Source organism: Marmota flaviventris, chromosome 8 (genome assembly GCF_047511675.1).
Source record: "Marmota flaviventris isolate mMarFla1 chromosome 8, mMarFla1.hap1, whole genome shotgun sequence".
Taxonomy (NCBI): Eukaryota; Metazoa; Chordata; class Mammalia; order Rodentia; family Sciuridae; genus Marmota; species Marmota flaviventris.
This window is the reverse complement of record NC_092505.1, coordinates 10,229,633-10,251,356: the sequence shown is the minus strand read 5'-3', so window position 1 is coordinate 10,251,356 and position 21,724 is coordinate 10,229,633. Positions and strand designations below refer to the sequence as shown.

The 21,724-nt window shown below is 36.2% G+C and overlaps 1 protein-coding gene across 3 annotated transcripts in view; it reads right to left on the bottom strand.

The window, feature by feature from the left end:
• Nucleotides 1–660: 660 nt before the first annotated feature.
• Tmem50b (transmembrane protein 50B) overlaps nt 661–21,724 on the bottom strand; it is a 42,928-nt gene continuing 21,864 nt past the window's right edge. For 2 of the 3 annotated variants that reach the window (XM_027929178.2, XM_027929179.2), the window contains 6 exons: nt 20,927–21,059; nt 18,522–18,634; nt 17,050–17,117; nt 11,042–11,134; nt 6,253–6,310; nt 661–2,441 (listed from right to left, as the gene is read on the bottom strand). In XM_027929178.2, the coding sequence (XP_027784979.1) occupies nt 2,396–2,441; nt 6,253–6,310; nt 11,042–11,134; nt 17,050–17,117; nt 18,522–18,634; nt 20,927–21,025 (477 nt within the window). In that variant the 5' untranslated portion in view covers nt 21,026–21,059 and the 3' untranslated portion in view covers nt 661–2,395. The remainder of the gene's footprint in view (nt 2,442–6,252; nt 6,311–11,041; nt 11,135–17,049; nt 17,118–18,521; nt 18,635–20,926; nt 21,060–21,724) is intronic. The other variant, XM_071615074.1, reaches the window with a different exon arrangement.

Here is a 21,724-nt window from a genome sequence, read left to right as displayed (position 1 = left end):
AATTTTAAAAGGCTGTGAGTGCACGGGGATGTGGCTCAGGGATAGAGCACTTCCCTAGCATGGCAAAGCCATCTTCAATCCTTAGTACAGCAAAAAAAAAAAAAATGTTTACAGAATAAAATTAGCCTTAGGTGTTTCTCCTCCAGGGCTTAAATGAGTTATCACTTGACCTTAAAATTGTAAAAGTAGCCCCAAACTTCCACAAACTTTAACCAAAATCCAATTTAGTAACGATAGGAGAGTGGCATGGAAGAATTAGGATAAATGTATACAACTGGCAGAAATTCATCTGAAGGAATTTTAATCTATAAAGAAGCAATGCAAACAAATACTCTTGAGTTGACATCATACCAGACACCCTTCTTCTATCAAGGAAAAATAGAGAACATGAGTTCACTGTGTCTGCATTGAATACTCCAGGGTTCTTGCTGAAGAGGCCAAGTTAGTGGTTTGAATTGACCTTTCAGTCCTCAAAACTCATTATGGTAATGCATGTCAATGTCTTAGGAGAAAAAAATATATAATGGGAAAATCCAGCCTGTTTTTTTTTAATCAATGGAAACACAAAGACTACAACAAGGATCTTAGAGACAGTTTATACAATAGAATACTCTGATAATGGTAGTCCACACGCAAAAGACATTCAGACTCAACAGCCACTGAACCTGGGTAACAGCGAGACCTTTATTAAGGGAATCACATGTGTCTTTAAATGATTACCAAGGATCCTACTAACTCACAGTCTCTGTGAGGTGGATACTAACATTATCTCTCTTTTTCTTTAATGAGAAAATAAACACAGGAAATTAAATGACTTGCTCACAATTAAAAAGCAAATTCATGTCAGAGTCAAGAACAGAAAAGACCACACCACCACTTTCAGTCGGTCTTCAGGGATGCCCTTCATAAACCTTTACACCAACATCTTACAGTCTTGGCATTATTTCTCCTTATTTTATAAGGACGAACTGTTTTGTTGTTCAGTATACTTAAACAAGTAAAAGTGAACAGCAAACCAATCTTTATGGTCCGTTTTCTCCAACACACAATATTAAATGTATGAGCAGTCATGTGCATTGCAACAGGTGATAAGGCTGGGAACAAGTCGTCAGTCTTATGATTGATTCTCTGGAAGCAAGACAAAGCTTACTGCCATTTTAGGAAACAAGAAAGAAGTAAGATGGCATCTAGATAAAAGGCACAGCATTCTGCAATTGCTTCATTCGCTGCCCACAGCAAGTCCTCTCAGAGAGGAGACAGGAGTTATGCAAGATAAGGCTTGCATTAGAAGTTGCATATACTACCATTGTACCATTCTGTTTTACAGCAAAAGGCTCTATAAAACCCCTCTGGGGAAAAGTGCAACATAAAATCTTTATAACAAAGGAAAGCAAAAGTGTCCCAAAAGGCCCATAGGAATATACAGTGCAAATACAGGATTTCAAACTCGGTAAAGAAGTTTCGGATCAGAGTGAACTTTTAGTTGAAGATAAATTTTGTAGCAACTGTTCACCCAAAGCTTGAGAGCCAGAACAAAAAAGAGACTTGCAGTCTGTCTCTAAATGGATGAAATGCCTAAATTTTCACTAGGTCATAAAATCCCATCTGGGAAGAAGCTTTATCTTTAAACTAGTTATTTTATTTTATTTTTTTAAAATATGGTTCATGCTTCTAAACTGAAGCTGTCTCAAGCTTGCCTGCTATGGAACCATGTAATGTCAGATAATGACAGGCTGTCAAAAGATAACCTGGTAAATCATTTAAGCTGCTTTTACAGGAAGAACATGCTGAGCTGCCTTATAGCCTTTACATTAACCATACAAACAGAGTTTATATGATTATCCACTATCCTTTCCCAGATAAAGTCATATTAAAGGAATTCTTTTTAAAAGAAACTTTCAAACTAGTCTTTTGGGCATTTAAAAAATCTTCATATAAAAGTCCACTTCAAAAATCCCATTTGTAAGCCAAAATAAATTACAACTTGCAGAAATACCTTTTTTAATGGCTCAATGCTTACTCCAATGTACATGGAGCTATATTTTTTGCACATCTTCGGAAATTGGAGACACTGAGACAGAGTATTTACCTCTAAACATGATGACATAACCCTGGCTCAGGGAACAGATCAAGCTTTAAGTCTCGGGAATAAAAAAACTGATACTCATCATCAAATCTATACAGTCTTATATTATGTACATATTAACAGTCTAGTCAATGAAAAAAAAGGAAGGAATTTCAGAAAACTATTTCGAAACTCAGGCATAAAAATGTAAAGAAACTAAACATTTAATGTACAATCTATTCCATTTGGCAATGTGTAAATTATATCAAGAGATAAAACCTATCTACAAATAGGATATAACAAAAGGAAAATGTGATTTAAGAAGTGATCTCAGGTCCAGAGCTCTTCAGTTCTTCCAAATTTGTAGATCAGAGTGCTTAAAAAAAATACGAATACAAATCATGAGAAACAAATGAATGAGTGACACAGAATCTGTTTTCTAAATATACTTTGACAGGTACTTCACTGATCCCTTTGCATTCATTTATAAAACTAAATGAAAGATCATGGTGGAGGTATCTAAATTCACTTATTTTGTAAAGCAGCTTAATCATGATGGCTGAGTTTAAGTATTCCTTCTTAAAGCCTAGAAAGTTATTACATAGGAAACTTGTAGGGGAAAGAGACATTTCTCATAGTGGCAGTCCTTGGGGCCCACTATATCTGAGTTACAGTCACCAAAGCTTCTTTATTCTTTTAACAAATCATTATTGTGTGCTCAGGACTGGCTACATGTCAGGCCCTGGCTAAGTGTTGGGATATGACTGAGTCAAAATGCACAAATTTGCCTCCTAATGCAGCTAAAAGCCTAGGGAGGATGACAATCAAATAAATGTAAAAGTCCAACTGAAAAAAAAAAAAAAAAAGCCACAAAGGAGCAGCACACAAATATCATAAGAGGGAAATATAAGGATGTGATCTACTCAGAAAAGTCAAGAAAATTTTCCTGAGGAAGTGGTGCCTGAACCAAAATCCAAAAGAAGAGGGAATTGTCTGCAAAGCTGGAGGAAGGAACAGAGAGATGGGACCATGAGGACATGCTGCATGTGTTGAATTTGAAATGTCAACAACCTGAGAAGAGATGTTAAGTAAGAATCTAGATACAGAGTTTAGACCTGGAAGCACACCCACAACTCATCGGCATCTAAGCAATAACTGAAATTATAAGCATAAATGAGCTCATCTAGAGAGGAGAAGAGCAAGAAGACAAGAGTAAGCCTAGAACAGAGCCTTAAGAAACTTTAAAAGGTATGGTCAGGGAATGTGTGTCAGCTTGCAGGAGTGGCCAGTAGGAGAGGCTGTGACCCAGTGTGCTATTCCTGGTGCTGAGAAGAGGCCTAGCACATGGACACACAAAGGCTGGCCTGACAATTTGCCAGCCCCTGGGCCCAGCACACAGTTGATGCAGCTGTCACTGTCCACATGAGCACAAGTCTTAATGCACACAAGGTTCTTGCTCATCCAGCTGTCATTTATGTGGATTTATCTACCACCTCAAACAAGTGCACTTAAATCTAAACAAACAACTGAACTTAAATCTAATCCCTAAAAAATACTGCCTAAAATGTCCTCATGAAAATTTACTGGATCTCCCGAAGGCTGTCAGTCACAGGGCAAGAAATACAATCACAAAATAGCAGGAACTCAAACATCTTTCAAAATCAGGAGTGTCCAGGCAACAGTGCAGTAAGAGGAAACCCAGATAAAACATGGGCGTCTCCCTGAGTTCTGAGTACAGGGAACCCAAAGTGGTGACTTCAAGGCAAAGTACAGAAAGTCATGCAGAGGGAGCCCAGGAGAGCCATGGGGTGGCCACTGCATCTTCACTGAGTACTGATCAGCAGGTACACTGAGGAAACTACACAAGCAGGAAAAGAAAAGCCCCCTGGGTCCCACAGGGCTGGGAGAAACACCCAGTTTCTCACACAGATTGGAGACACTTCAGGACACATGGAACATCAGAGTATAGGAAGGAACACTCAGAAGGTAGTACTAGGAAGGGGACAAATTAGTCCTGGACAAAAGCTGCTCTGGTCTTGCCTAACCAAGCTTTAAAAGAAAAAGAAAAAAAAGAAAAGACTTGATAGGGTCAAGCCATTTCCAAGTGACCTAACTGCATCCCAGAACAAAGTTGAAAAATATTTGTGAAATAAAAAATCCAACCCCAACAAATTGCATGTAAAGCAGCAAGTAGGTGAAAATAGATGCAAACTGAAAAGTAAACAGAAGCAGAAATAATCAACAGAAGCAAACCCAGAAATGACAGAGGCAATTAGACAAAGGCAATGAAATAGTTGGAAACATACCCAGTATGACCAAGAGGATAGAAGAAGGCAAGAGTACGTTAAGGAGAGACAAGGAAAATATAAAAAGACTTAAATCAAGCTTCTAGAGATGATAAGTACAATATGTGATATAAAAATGTCACAGGATGGGATAACAGTAGATCAGAAGTCCATGAGTCTAGACTTGTGTTAGGAGTCCATTAGCAGTGAGCCTAAAGATCCAACAGTAGACACTGTTCAGACGGAACCAGTGAGAGAAAAACAACAACTGACTATGAGTGAGCTGCGCCAGGCCTGGTGGCAGGTGCAGTGGGTCCAGCTACTCGGAGGCTGAGGCAGGAGGAGTTCAAGGCCAGTCTGGGCCACATGGTGTGAGATCCTATCTCTTTAAAAAGAGGAGGAAGAGGAGGAGGTGGGGAGGAGGAGAAGCAGAAGAAGTGGAAGCAGAAGCAGAAACAGCAAAAGAAACAGAAGCAGCAGCAGAAGAAGCAGAAGCTGAAGCAGAAACTGCAGCAGCAGAAGCAGCAGTAGAAACAGAAGCAGAAGCAGAAACTACAGAAGCAGAAGCAGCAGCAAAGAAGCAGAAGAAAAAACTGCAGAAGCAGAAGCAGCAGCATCAGAAGCAGCAGCAGAAGTAGAAACAGAAGAAGCAGAGAAGGAGGAGGAGGAAGCACTGATGCAGAAGAAGAGGAGGAAGAAGGAGGAGGAGGAAGAGAAGGAGGACGGGGGAATATTTGAAGAAATAAGGGCTGAAAAGAGTCCAAATTTGACGAAAACCATAAACCACAAATCCAAGAAACTCAATAAACTCTAATCAGAAGAAATATGAAGAAACCGCACCACAGCACATCATAACTCTATTGCTTAAAACGAGTGACAAAGTTCTTCAAGGCTTAGATCTTACTTAACGGATGCCTAAAATACCTATGTTGACAGCAAGACATTTGCTCTGAAACACAGAATACAGGCTTCACTCTGGAGGTGGAGGCTTCTTAGAAGATTTCCCCTAAAAGAACACTTTGGGGGGGTAAGCAGGGGGTACTGAGAAATAGACTCAGGGACACTCAACCAATGAGCCACATCCCCAGTCTTATTTTGTATTTTATTTAGAGACAGGGTCTCACTGAGTTGCTAAGCACCTCGCGCAGTTGCTGAGGCTGGCTTTGAATTCATGATCCCCCCGACTCAGCCTCCAGGCCACTGGGATTATAGGTATATGCCACTGTGCCCAGCTTCCTTTTTATTTTTGAGATAGGGTCGACTCAGATGCCCAGGCTGCCTGGCACTTGTAATCCTCCTGTCTCAGCCTCTTGAGTTGCTAAGATTACAGGTGTGCACCATCACACCTGTAATATCATTTTTATACCTGCTTTAATTTATCTTAAGAACTCAATTAGAAAGCTCAAATCCTACCAGGGTTGGGATATAATATGCATACTGTGTATTAATTCTAATTTTTCCTTTTTCTTATTTTTCATAAAGGTATACATGTGTTGTTTTTGTTGTAGTTTAATAAAGCAAGTGTCTAGGTTCAAATCCCTGCTTGCATTTACTATCTGGGTATTGTTAAGTAAGCTCTGAACCTTATTTCCTTATCTATAAAATGGGACTAACACCTGTTATACATATATTGAAGTATTAAATGGTAACATATATATTATTATGAATTAAAAGGTAACATATATATAAAGTATCCAGCTGAGGTCTTGGCACATGGCAGGACCTCTAATTAAAAGGCCTATATGTGCTCTTATGTAACAGTGGCATTTTTTTTTTATTGTTTCAAGCAGTCCTATCCTTTCTAACTAATACAAGGGACTCCTGTATGTTCCATGCACATGCTGCTCTTATAGAAGAACTGACATTTCTATGTTACAGAAGTAAAGAAATTAAGCAACTTACCTAAAAAATATAAGAGCATTTTGAAAAAAGACAGCTAGTCCCGGATAAACATCAGTATCTGCACATGCAAAGTAAAATGGATTAGAAGATTACAAAGACAAATGGCAGTAAGAAAGTCGGTGACAATCATAATGACATACTCTACATATTAGAACATACTACTGTTATTAATACACCAACTCTAAGACATCCATAATGAAACTGAAATAATAAAACACCAATTTCATTCTCCCAAAGATGGCTCTTAGCGGATTTTCTTTTTGTCTAAAGTAATTGCTATGGTTTTAACTATTTTGATCCCAAAAGTTTGAGACCAGCCTGGGCAACCTAACAAGACCCAGTTTCAAAAACAAAACAAACAAACAAACCAGTGCTAAAGAATCAGGTTTTTTTTTTTTTTTGTTTTGTTTTGTTTTTTGGTGAGGTTGGGGAGTACTGGAATTAAGATTAGGAGCATTCTGCCACTGAGCTACATCCCCAGTCCTTTCTATTTTTTATTTTGATGCAGGGTCTAGCCAAGTTGCTAAGGCTGGCCTCCAACGTGCCATCTCCTCAGCCTCCTGAATGGCTAAGATATAAGTATGTGCCACCACACCTGGCCAGCTTGTCCCTTTGCTTCCTATGACCAATACAGAAATATAAAATGGGGTTTGGAATGTAGCAATTCTCTAGAAATTTAAAATGATAGAAAGATACAAAATAAAATTTTAATTTTTTATAGTTTTCTAATGTATTTTCTTTCATGAATTCAGGAGTTATATTGTACAAATATGACCTATATCATTTTTCTCACTGACTCTATCCTGGAGGAAATAGTTTCTATTTTCATAGGAAGAGGAAAAAAAGCAGAAACTACTTAAATTTTTTGGATAATTAACTTTTGTTAAACTATACAGATTAATTAAAAAATACTGGACAGGATGAAGAAACTGGTTTAACTTTTTGTTTTAAGCATCATAGCAAACAAAAGAGAGTTCCAAGTTTAACCCCAATTCCTGGGACTGAATCCTAATTCTATCATGGACTAATAAACAATATGACCTTATGCAAATTACTTAATCTCAATACATCTTGGTTTCCTCATCAGTAAAATGGGTATTATGGGCATCTATCCCACAAAGAGTCAAAATTAAATGAATGTCTATGTATACTGTCTAGGTACCTGGTTCCTTAAATGGTACAGGTTGAAATATATCTTATCCAAAATACTCAGGACCAAAAACCATTTCACATTTCATATTTTTTCAGATTTTGGAATATTTGCATAATAATGAAATAATTTGGGAGTTCTACCAAAGTCTAAACAGAAATTCAGTTATGTTTCATGTACACCTTATACAATAGTAGTCTGAAGGTGATTTTATACAATATTTTCAGTGCACCTATGTTTTGACTATAACTCATCACATGAGGCCATGTAAAATTTTCCACTTGTGACATCATGTCAGCAATTAAAAAGTTTCTGATTTTGGAGCATTCTTGATCTCAGGTTTTCCTGTTAGTGATGTTCGACCTACATACATATAAATTACAGCTGCTATTATGAATATTAACAATTTAAAAAAACTGTACAGTAAAAGATTGGAAACATGTAATAAATGTCTTCTGAAATAAAAGTATATTCACTGTATAAATAGAAGATTATAGACTGGGGATATAGCTCAGTTGGTAGAGTACTTGCCTTTTATGCTCAAGGCCCTGGGTTTAATTTCCAGGACCAAAAAAAAAAAGAAGAAGAAGATGATGATTATATATAATGAGCAATGCTGTTGAAATAAGATGAGACCCATAATTAAGAAATTTCTCAAAATGCACTAGTTCTTGGGGCTGGAGTCGTAGCTCAGTGGTTGAGTGCTCACCTCGAATGCATGAGGCACTGGGTTCAATCCTTAGCACCAAGTAAAATAAAGATATTGTGTCCATTTACAACTAAAAAAAAAAAAAAATTTTTAATGCACTAGTTTTTAGGCTAGTGGCAGAGTGCTTGCCTAGCATGTGTGAGGCCCTGGGTTTGATTCTCAGCACCGCATATAAATAAATAAAACAAAGGTCCATCGACAACTAAAAAAAAATTTTTTTAATTAAAAAAAATAATAAAAATAAAAATGTACTAGGTTCTTGAAGATTAAGATAGAGCCAATGAGTGTACAGCCTTTATAAAAAACACTTCCCTACATACCTTACAGAAATGACAAGTTATTCCCATTTTCACTATAAAAACTGGAAAATGTTATGTGCTGCTTGAAGTAACTGTTAAAATAAGCAGAAGGTCATCAAACTACAAAACGGTACCCAAAAACTTACCTCAGTATACAAACTGAAACCTAATTTAGAAATGTATTCTTTATAATGTAAGATTTTTCTATTTTGCTTCTGGGTTCAGCCTATTAAGCTTGCTGTTCCTGCTTCTGGATGAAGCTCTCTGAACCTGTATGGTTTTGGGTACTGCCCAATTCATGAATCATTCTTTGCCCAAATAAACTGTTCAAGTGTCAAGTTTTTCATTTAACATAACTATACAGACCTTTCAAGGAAATCAGTGATAGCAGCTCACCCTTCTTGAGTCAGAGATAAAATGGGCTTAAAATATATTTTCCTATAGAAAATAGGCAGATACACTTGTGGTTGCCTAGGGTTGGAAAGGGAGGTTATGGGGAATAACTGCATAATGGGCATGAGATGTTTTATTGAGTGATAAAAATGTTCTCAACTGGGAGAACAACTCTGTGAATATTCTAAAAATACTGAATTGTACACTTTAAATAGATGAATTATAGGTTATGTAAATTTCATGTCAATGAAGCTATTTTTTAAAAAGTACTTTCCTTCTGTTGATCTTTATCCTAGAACCATGTGCTCTATTAGTGTATGTTTTTTGGATGCTAGGGATTGAACCAAAGGGCCTCCACCCCTAAGCTGTACCACCAGCCTTCTATCAGTAATTTTTATTGGGGTACTGGGGATTAACTTCAAGAATGCTTAAACAGTGAGACATACCCAGGCCTTTTTATTTTTTATTTTGAGACACGGTCTTGCTAAATTGCCAAGGCTGGCCTTAAACTTGCAATCCTCCTGCTTCAGCCTTCCAAGTCACTGGGATTACAGGCATGCACCACATGATCAGCTCTATTCATATTTTTAATTAACTAAAATAACACATTTTAGATATATTTGGTGAGCAATGTTATTTAAATATTAGTCAACCACAGTCCTCTTGAACTCTCACTTAAAACTTGTACCACATGAAAAACAAAGGCATTCCAAAAATCTTTGGAATGATCAGTATCAATCAATGAGATTTAAGGAATACTATCAAAAGTATTCAAAGATCAGCTGTGGGTCAGGATAAAAATATGTGACCATTAAGGGAAGTACAAAGAGATTCCAGAGGTAGAGAAGTCAGAGGACAAATAAACGTTCTCTGAAACCAACTCCTATATTTGGGAAGAGCCCATGAAACAGGCTCTTGGATGCTTCCAGAGAGAATGGGCTCTGCTTTTTAACTCCAACCTGAATGAAAAGCTTTTGCACCTGGCACAGTCAGAATATTCAAAATGGTGATATTCAGAATGGTGATATAAAGGCACATTCCCTACATTAACTGTTTCTGCAGGAAGGGTACACATATCTTTGCTCCTACCCTTAAAAACTCCTCTTTGTAGAAACTTAAAAAGAACAGGCTAAAGTTGGAAAAAATGTCAGTAGAAAATATTGGATCCACAGCCCTTGTCTGAAATCCTGAGGGCAAGATAAGCATCAGAATTCAGAATTTTTCAGATTTAAGAACAGAAACATAAAACATGTATGTTACATAGCACCCCCAGTGGGTCCGAACTAGCATCCCCAAAATCAAACATATTTGAATTTGTTTTATTTATTTTTGTAATGGGGATTAAATCCAGGGTTCTTTACCACTGAGCTATATCCCAAGTTGCTCTTATTATTTTATTTTATTTTATTTACTTATCCATTCATTCATTCATTCATTCATTGGTACTGGGGATTGAACTCCTGGGTACTTGACCACTGAGCCACATCCCCAGCCTTATTTTGTATTTTATTTAGAGACAGGGTCTCACTGAGTTGCTTAGCACCTCACCTTTGCTAAGGCTGGCTTTGAACTCTCAATCCTCCTGCCTCAGCTTCCCAAGGTAGTGGGATTACAGGCATGCACCACCATGCCTGGCCTTATTTTTAATTTGAGAAAGATCTTGCTAAATTGCTGAGGCTGGCCTCAAACTTGTGATCATCCTGCCTCTTGTCTCTGGGTAGCTGGAATTATAGGCGTGCATCACCATGCCTGGCTTCAAATTCATTCTTGCAATAAAACATTTAAATACATTAAATGGGATAAAGACCCTATTGTACTGCCTGTCATTTTAGGTCAGGTTTTCCTGTCAAACCAGTTGATGAAAAACTTGATTTTGAACATTTTATGGATTTCAGAATTGTGTAGATGAGAACTAACTACAGATCTATACTGGTTTCTCATTTTTATCAGGGTAACCCCCAGTAAATGGCCTCTAGTGGAAGAGACTGGCTGTCCAAGATAAGGAAAGGAATCAAACTCCAGAGACGGCTGAAAGATCAGCCTTCGTCAGTGGCTGGGATTTCCTAACTGAAGTCATCCTGTTGCGCAGTATAAGCTTTATTAATGACTAGCGACTCTCCATGCAGAGGAATAGCTTCCAGCTAACTCAATAATTACACTAAATCTTACTCCAGGTGGACTAAGTCCAATATGAAAGACATCTGAATTTATCCTATGAAATAAAGGAGTAATACTTACTTTGGGTAACATATGCACCAAAAAGAATCCACATGGAAGCAATTAGTGACCCAAACATCAACATGAAACCAATGAAGAGCCAAACTCGAGCACCTGTATAAATAAGAGGCTTTATGATTTTGTTAATTTTTGCAGCTCTGTAATGGCTTAAGAATACAGAACACTAGAAACACTATTTATATAATATATATTTTGCACATATTTATATAAATCTATTATCGTAATTAACTGAAAATTAAAAATGCACTCATACCAAAAAAAAAAAAAAAAAAAAAACCCTAAAAGGGATTAAATCATACCTGGAAAGGGAAAAAGAAAGAAAAGTTACCTTTTTACTAGCTAGAGGAATTAGTATCTGAGAAAACTAGGCAAACTGCCTTGGTAATTAATTATTCAATTAAATTCATCTATTAAACCCTAACTGGAAAAGTATCCCTGTTATATATTCATCAATATAATTGCTTTATTATAAGTATCATATGTGTACTGCAGATAGCCATCACCAGGCAGAAATGAACAAGGACCAACATGTTCCCTTTTAATCAATGATAAGCTTCTAAAAAGTACACCATCCTCAATATGGTATAAATAGCTGCTACTTACTATTCAAACTTTTTACATCTGAGGCAGCCAACCTATACCACATACTCTTGGAAAGGTCAAGGTCAGAAGTGTCTCTTCAACCCTGGATTGTGCAGAATTCTAGAATCTCAATAACAAAATCATCTGAACACCAAGTGCACTCAGCACGTTTTTAAGGAAGCTGGTCAATACTGTGTCAGACCCTGTTTCACATGCACATGACTGCCCATCACTCTGTAGAAAAGTAACAAAGTTCTGATGACATGAAAATAAAATCCTAGCCAATTTTCAAAATTGGAAACTAAATTTTCCTCAACTGCAGTTATTCTGTTACTAAGTGTATATGAATACCATATATTTAGACAACATGTAGGCAAGAAATGCTGATCAAAACTCAGCATAGGAGCTGGAAATATAGTTCAGTTGGTAGAGTACTTGCCTCATGTGCACAAGACTCTGGGTTTAACCCCCAGCACCATAAAAAAACCACCAACAACAACAACAACAAAAACTCAGCATGGTTAGAATGGATGATTTTTGAAAGAAATAGGCCTCTAGCTAATTTAATTTTATTAGGCAAAGCAGCAGCTCTCCAGAAATATATAATTAAGTTTCTTTCCTTGGAGAAAGACAACTTCCTCTAAACCATATATAATCATAGCTTTTATCTAAAAATGAATAAAAGGAACTATTTTTTAAAAACCTTGCAATTATTTTCCATCATGTCCTTTACATATACCCATACATGTTAAACTTTCTAATAGAATTAAACAAGAAAAAAATTTCTCTTGAAAAATGAGTATGCTACCAAAATCAACATACAGAATGCAATACCCATCAAAACACTAATGACATTCTTTACAGAACTAGAAAAAACAGTCCTAAAATTCATTTGGAAGAATAAAAGACCCAGAATAACCAAAGCAATTTCAAAAAAACAATGCTAGAGATATCACAATACCTGACTTCAAACTATACTACACAACCATAGTAACAAAAATGCATGGTTCTGGCATAAAAACAGACACACTGACCATGGTACAGAATAGAAGACACAGAAACAAACCCACACATCTACAGTCATCTGATCCTTGACAAGGTGCCAAAAACATACACTGGAAAAGAGACAGCCTTTTTAACATACGGTACTGGGGAAACTGGTTATCCATACGTAGATAAATAAAACGAGATCCCTAACTCTCATCCTACACAAAAATCAACTCAAAATGGATCAAAGAGCTTGGAATCAGACCATAAACTATGCAACTCCTCCTAGAAGAAAAGAGAGGATCAACACTCCAGCTTTTAAGTACAGGCAATAACTTTCTTAATAGTATCCCTTGAAGCCCAGGAAATAATGCCAAGAGTTAATAAATGGGATGGCATCAAATTAAAAAGCTTCTGTACAGCAAAGGAAACAATTAGTAATGTGAAGAAAGAACCCACAGAATGAGAGAAAATCTTTGGTAGATACTCTTCTGACAGAGATTAATATCTAGAATACATAAGAGCTCAAAGAACTTTACACCAAAAAAATCAAATAACCCAATTAATAAAGGGGCAAATGAATTAAACACTTCACAAAAGAAGAAATACAAACAATCAAAAATATACATGAAAAAAAATGTTCAACATCATCAGAAATTAGGAAAATGCAAATCAAAAACCACCCTGAGATTTCATCTCACACCAGTTTATTATTATACAAATAATAATAAACGCTGGAGAGGGTGTGAAGAAAAACACTTCAGGCGCAACTGTAAAGTAGTACAAGCACTATGGAAATCAGTATGAAGTTTCCTCAAAAAACTAAAGTATGGACTCTCCATATGACCCAGCTATACCACTCCTCAGTATTTATCCTGAAGAATTAAAGTCATCTTACTACAGTGATATGGGCATACCCATGTTTATAGCAGCACAATTCACAACAGCCAAACTATGAAACCAGCATAGATGTCCATCAACAGGTAAGTGGATAAAGAAAATGTGGTATATACACACAATGGAATTCTATTCAGTCATAAATAAAAATGAAATTATATCATTTCCAGGAAAATGGATGGAACTAGAGACCTTCATGTTAAGCAAAATAAGTAAAACTCAAAAGGTCAAGGCTTATAAGTTTTCTCTCATATGCAGAAACTAGAGTAAAAAAAGGAAAAGAAAGTTGGCGTGGATTGCCTAAAAATCAAAGGAATGTTAGTAGAGGAAAGGGACCAAGAGGTAGAAAGAAAGGAGGGAGGGGGGAAGTGCTAGGGAGTGATAATGGACAGATTATATTGTTATATTATGTGCATGTACAAATATATAACAACAAATCCCATTATATACAACTATAATGCATCAATAAAAAATATGAAAAAAATAAGTGTACTTTTGTTTAGCAAAAAATAAAACTATAACATTTTCCCTCTTTTGCTTTGGCTACCAGAAAGCTCAGAATTAAGGTTAACAAACAATTAAGAACATCTATCTTGTCCCACATTTTAGGTACAAAGATTTTTCCACCTACTTTCTGTTCCTTTTTATAGCTTTATTATTTAATATTTATAGTACATTTAGTATAGTCCATTTATAGTATATTTATTATTTTGATACTTTCCTACTAATTCTTCCAGGAATTAAATAGTTTACAAATACATTTAAGTACTGTGAAAGCTTGGTAGGGACTATAAAACAGTTTACCCTTAATTTTTGAAGCACTTGATAAAACTTGGTACCACATATAAACATAAATGTGAATTTTAACCCATAGAACAAAACAGCAACAATCACTGAGTAAGGGTAAAAAGTATGAACTTGGGAACTAGATATAGACCCAAAGGGAAATACAAACTCCATCTTTATTTTTCTATAAAAAAAGAGATAATATTAACCATCCATAGCAATGTCTGTGAAACATTCTTTAATGACAACAATCAAAGAGCTGGGTGCAACAGCACACACTATAATTCCAGCTGCCTGAGAGGTTCAGGTAGGAGGATCACAAGTTAAAGGCCAGCCTGGGCAATTTAATGTGACCCTGATTCAAAGTTGGGGATGTGGCTCAGTGGTAGAGGCCCCCTAGATTCCATCTCAGTAACAAATACAAAAAAATAAAAATGACCAAATAAATTATTGTATGTTCTTCACACAACATTTTCACTTGTAATTAATACCTGTTACTTTCTTCACCCTCTCTCACTCTCTTTTCTTAGCTTGGCAGCACTGGGGATTGAACCCAGGACCTTACGCATGCTAGGCTAGTGCTCTACCACTGGGCTACACACAGTCTTGTTTTTTGTTTGTTTTTTAATATTTTTTAGTTGTAGATGGACACTATACCTTTATTTGTTTATTTTTATGTGGTGCCAGGGATCGAACCCAGTGCCTCACACATGCTAGGCAAGTGCTTCACTGAGCCAAAACCCCAGCCCCTATACCCAATCTTTTTTGTTTTATTTTGAGAAAGGTTCTCACCAAGTTGCCCAGGCTGAGCTCAAACTTGCAATCCTCCTGCCTCAATCTCCCAAATTGGGATTATAGGCATGTTCCACCACACCCAGCTGCCCTCCCTCATTCTTGACATTACTGCTGAGTGAGTATATGCATATGCACACACATACACACAAGTGTGAGCACACACATCTAAAAAGTGAGTGCACAAACACACAGACACAAATGTTTGTATTGTGCACTTTTACCTTAGGTTTATCTGTCATTTGTCACTATACCTTCCCTTTCCAATTTTGGCTTAGATCTCAGTAGCAATAAGGCTATAAAATCTACATCATTTAAAGCATCATGTAGAAAGAAAGCTAAGTTATTCACAGCTCCTTTATTTGGTTTGAAACATTATGATGCTAACTATATGACTCCATTTATATGAAAGTATAGAAAAGGCAAAAACTGGGCCTGGGGATGTGGCTCAAGCGGTAGCGCGCTCCCCTGGCATGCGTGTGGCCCGGGTTCGATCCTCAGCACCATACAAAGATGTGTCTGCCGAAAATTAAAAAATAAATATTAAAAAAAATTCTCTCTCTCACTCTCTCTCTTAAAAAAAAAAAAAAGAAAGAAAGAAAAAAAGAAAAGGCAAAAACTACAGTGTTAGAAAACAGATAAGCAGTAGCCAGCCAGGAAGTGGGGGGAAGGAGATTAACTACAAAGGAGCATGAAGATATTCATATGATTGTAGCAGTAATTATACAAACTGTAAAATTCAGCAAAGTAATTCACTTTAAATTAGTGAATTTTATGGTACATAAATTATATTCAATCAAGCTGGCAAAAATAAATAAAAGATACTATATGACATTCAGCCAAAGGAACCACAAGGCTTTATCCTAGAAATAAGCACACCTTCGTGGCTTAAAGCAAGGGCTCTGGAGCCAGATGGTCAATGTTCAATCCTGGCTCCACCACATCCATGCTTTGTGATTTTGGACAAGTTATTTATTAAGCTCTCCGTGTCTTAGTTCCTTCATCTACAAATGAGGACAATAAGAGAACTTACTTCATAGGAGCATTATGATAACTAGTGAGTTAATGCTGCAAAGCACATAGGAAACCCCTAGTGTACAGTGACCGTTCTACAAGTATTTGTTATGACTCTTAATCATTCTTCAAAACTGCCTTTCCCACCTACTCCAAATTTCCAACCATGACCAAAATCACCCTCCCTGCTCCTTATAGGTTAGAAATCATTCCTCACCTGTGCCTTTTACACAGGGTACTGAAACTCCACTGAAAACAAACCCCTGGATACTAACAGAACATGTTGTAACCTAAAAAAGGAAAAATACTATTGGATGACAATTCAAAAGAATTCAAATTACCAAAAAATAATTTATTTGTACACAAACAGCATGTCTCTTCTAAATAATTTTGTTGCAGTTACTGGGGTGGGTACTCATGTAATCAGAATTGAACATGAAAAGCCCTGTAGCCCTAACATGTTCATTACCATGCTGTCAGTGACCACAGCCAGCTATCTCCTACGTAATATCATTGGTCAACATTATGGAAAAGATTAAACCTATCATTAGCACTATAAGAGTAACCTAGAGTCCATGATCTATTGATTTTGAATAGTAACATTTTATACACCACAGGCAGTTTAACAGGACAAAACAGGACTAACTTTCTTAAGAACTTGAAGAACACTAAAACTTTTTTGAAAGTTAATACAAAATGTTCTAGGGCTGGGATTGTGGCTCAGCGGTAGAATGCTCGCCTAGCATGGGCGGGACCCCGGTTCGATCCTCAACACCACATACAAATAAAGGCATTGTGTTGTGTCCATCTACACCTAAAAAATATAAAATATAAGAAAAATAAAAAATGTTCTATATCATTATTACCAGTATAAAGACTCATAAGAAGTTGGTTTTTCTGCTAAGTTCCTATTTTGCCCCCATCCATTAAATAGCTCAAAGTGCTTTTACCTGTTCTTCCTAAACAGCCACTTTCATAGCTGTCGCCTCTCACCTGAGCGTTGGACACAGCATTTATCCTAGAACACAAAATGATCCAGTGAGCTTCATGCTATTAAAATTCTCATAGGTATTTACCTATCACTTAGAAGGAAAACAGATTCTTTCCTAACTTGAGTCAGTATTTAAATAACTAAACATTTTTAAATTATTTTTTAAGATGTTAATGGACCATTATTTTCTTCATTTATTTATATGCAGTGCTGAGAATCCAACCCAGTGCCTCACACATGCTAGGCAAGCACTCTACCACTGAGCCACAGCCCCAGCCCCCTAAACACGCCTTGTAATTTAGCAAAAATCCTAGTGGATAGAAATAAGTCTTATTTTCTTCCCAAGGACACTCAGAAAATATACTTTTTATAAGAGATTCTATCATTTATCTCCAGAGATTATGGGAAAACAATCAATTTTCTCATTTCTTTGCCTATTTTACAGTTATACAGGAATGATTCAGATTAGTTATCCCATCTTAGGGTTCTCATTATAAACAAGTGTTAAAACAGGGGTTGTGAGTGTAGCTCAGTTGTAGAACATGTACTTAGCACATGTAAGGGCCTGGGTTGAATCCCTAATATCATAAAAGAAAAGGGGAAAAAAAAGAGTTAAACAGTTTCACTTTGTGCTAAAATTTAAGTGATTTTCTCTGATCCGTTTCTTAAAATGAGAGGAAACTTAGGGCACATATAATAAACAGGATACTTGATCCAGCTTCAATTTCCTTGTTTGAGTAAGGTGCATTAAGAAGACAGGAACTGTCTTCTTTTAGCAGTTTGAAGAGATATAACAGTTTTGTTTTCCATAATATAACCTTTCTTTAAAATTCCTGACAGAATAAGAAAATCATATAATCTTTATGTTTAATATATTTTTAAATTGTTAGAAGACATTGTGAAACTCTTTTATGAAGTGAAATAACCATTAAACCTGAAAGTGATTTATCAAAAAGAAAAGCCACAGATCAATATTATTTTAGGTCAATCCCGCCCTCACCCAAAATATGAGTACATGCAGTCAAGGAGCACATTTTTAAAAATTACCCTCCATGGTAAAAGTTCAGTGTATAGATATATAACACATTTCATTAAATCTAAGATACCATCAATATTCCAAGAAAAATAATATTATCATTACTATTAAGATAATAAAACATGAAGAAATATAACTTGATAACTAACAAAATAGTTTAAAAAATACAAGGAGAAAAATCACATGATAATCTTTATAGATGATAAAAAGATATCTGACTAAATTCAACACTCATTCTTGGTTTAAAAAAAAACCTTAATTAAAGGGAAATTTAAATTTATCATGTCAGAGAACACTCCATTAATAAATTTAAGTTATTTAAAAAAGCAGTAAACGTTAAGAGGAAAATATTTTTTAAAAAATAATCTTGAATTGAGAATTACCTTTATACTTACATGAAGAAAGCCAATGTGGAAAATACACCACATGTGTGAAAAGCATGGTTCAACTGTTCTGGCTTTGGATACACCACAGCTGCATCAATCATGATCCACCAACCTGTGAAAAACTTAAGAGTCCAAGACATTAAAAAACAAAAACTCTTGCTTAGTACAATATTTGCTCTTTAAAACTCCTTTTTCCCTACAGATCATATAAATGAGACAAAACATTTCTACTTTTTCAGTTGTGAATGCTGAAATATAAAAGTAAGAATCCCGTGTTTACTTGTTCTTTATAGCAGATGAAGTGAACATATCTAATCAAATCTGAATAAGATTCTGAAGTTCTGCTCTCAGCGCTAGATTAAAAAATTTATTTGGGAATGGCTTATCTGTTTCTTCTACCACAATTACATGCAAGCTCTCTTACCTAACCTCCAACATAACCAACTTCCTGATTATCTGATGTTTCTTTTCTCTATAGAACATTCCTTTTTAATATCCTCAAATTTTAACATTCCTCATTTGCTCCCACAAATGAGTTGTGCCAAGAGTCAGCTGTCATATCTCCAAAACTATTTAAGACCGTAATTGTTTAATTTATGTTATTTAGCTAAACATCACATAACTGAGTGAGCTAAGTTGAACAAACCTAGTTCAATAAGCTGCTGAAGAAATTTTTTCTTAATTTAGTTTTTTTAGTTGTAGTTGGACACAATATCTTTATTTCACTTATTTATTTTTTACGTAGTGCTGAGGATCGAACTCAGGGTCTTGTGTGCGAGGCAAGCACTATACCACTGAGCCACAACCGCAGCCCCTGAAGAATTTCTTAGACATATTGAGTATATGATTTTCTAAACTCCTGACATGATAAATTATATAACCTTAATGTTTAGTAAATTTTTAAAAATTGTTAAAAGACATCCATGAAAAGCTTCCAAACTCTTATGAAGTAAAATTACTAATAAACCTGAAAAGGATTTTTTTTAAATATTTATTTTTTAGCTTTAGGTGGACACAATATCTTTATTTTATTCTTATGTGGTGCTGAGGATCGAACCCAGTGCCCCATGCATGCCAGGCGAGCGCGCTACCACTTGAGCCACATCCCGAGCCCCAAGGATTTTTATATATATATATATATATATATATTTTTTTTTTAGTGTAGTTGGACACAATACCTTTATTTATTTATTTTTATGTGGTGCTGAGGATCAAACCCAGGGCCCCGCACTTGCTAGGCGAGCACTCTACCGCTGAGCCACAACCCCAGAGACTGAAAAGGATTTAATGAGAAATAAAAGTCAGTCCTAACCTCCCCAAAAATATTAGCCAACACAGTTAAAGAGCACATTGACAAAAATAAAAAACAACTGGGGTGGTGTCATGTCAGTAATCCCAGCAATTCAGGAGGTTAAGGCAGGAGGATCATAAGTTTGAGAAAAGCCTCAGCAACTTAGCAAGACACTGTCTCTTAAAAAAAAAAGACTGAGGATGTGGCTCAGTGTCAGTGGTAAAGCACCTCTAGGCTCTACCTCAGTACAAAAAGAAAAACTTATAAACATTTAAAAGAATTCTGCATGCAGATTTCCTCACAATTATCTTCAGTTTCTACCCCACCTTAATTGATTTGATCTGGTTTGGATTTTTTATGGACTTTGAAAGAACTGTACGATGAAAGAGATGAATCTTAAAAATGTAAAACACTAAAATTTATTTCAAAAATATGCTTGGGAGGCAGAGCATGGTTGATAAAACTATAAAGTAAGATTGGTTGTGATTTGTTTCTGTTTTGTTTTTTGAAGATATATGATAGGTATATGGGGAGGGGTGAGAAGCTCTTTATACCACCTCTATTTTTGTTTATATTCTTCACATTTTCAATAACAAAATGTTAAAAAAAGAAAAAAGAAAGAAAGAAAGAAAAGAAAACGAAGGGAAAGAAAATAAGCAATAGTTTCCTCCACACACATCTTCCTCTTCCGGCCCTCAGCACTATAGCTGAGGTATAAACAGAGAACCCAGTGCTTCCCCAGAGCAGCTGCCGGGTTTCAGGTCTGGTAGCCAGAGGAGGTTACAGATGTCTGTAAATCGCAACAACTGGGTTACATCAAATTCTGAGTCTGAGGATGGTAACATACATATTGTATCATTATGTTAAAAATGTTACTGCCTATAATAATACATGTATTAATACTAGAACTGAAGAAAAGATCTTAAATTTAACAAATTTATGAAGTAAAATAAACCTAGGGCCTACCACACTCTGTAACAGTATCTAGAATCCTGATAATTAGCTTTACAAAACAATGAAATAAAATAGCTCTGGAAATGTACTTACAGTTCAAAGGAACTAACATTAATTTCCAGAGCAAAACATGAAGCATAAATGTCACCAATCAGGCTCTCTCACTTACCAATATTCCTGCGACTACAGAAGCCACAGCGTTTCTTCTCTCACTCCAGTCAATACATTCACATTCTGGCCATCGGAAATTATCTAGGAAGCCTGCCATTCTTAGTCCTCAAGCATGGGTTTTTCATTAAATGCTGTATCATACAAAAAAAATTAACTTATGGAAATGTTAAGAAGTAAAATATCTTATTCCTTTCTTAAAGCTTTAAGCATAAATTGACTTTAGAGCATATTCTACTATAAGAAAAAAAATCAATACTTCAATAGGATGTGCATTAAGATGTACATAGGATTGTGCTTCAACACAAGGGGGAGCTCACTATTTGCTAAATGAGCACTGATGTTTTAACACCTCCCAATAAGGGGTGGGGGAGCAGCTCTAAGCTAGATCATCTGCAAGTTCAAGAAATTCAAGGTGCTGCCTGACACATGCCTGTAATCCCAGCAGCTCAAGAGACTAAGGCAGGAGGATCATGAGTTGAAAGCCACATTCAGCAACTTGGTGAGGTCCTACTAAACTCATTGAGACCCTGTCTCTAAATAAAATACAAAAATGGGCTGGGGATGTAGCTCAGTGGTTGAGTGCCCCTGGGTTCAACCCCAGTACCAAAAAATAAAGCAAGGCTATGGGTTCAGGTTTGATCCCAGCACGCGCGCGCACACACACACACACACACACACACACTCTCAAAAAAAAAAAAAAAAAAAAAGCCTGACCTATCAGTAAATCTGTAAATTTTCTGACACTTCTCCAATAGAGAGGCGGATCTATGCCCCACCCCTTAATCTGCATATAAAC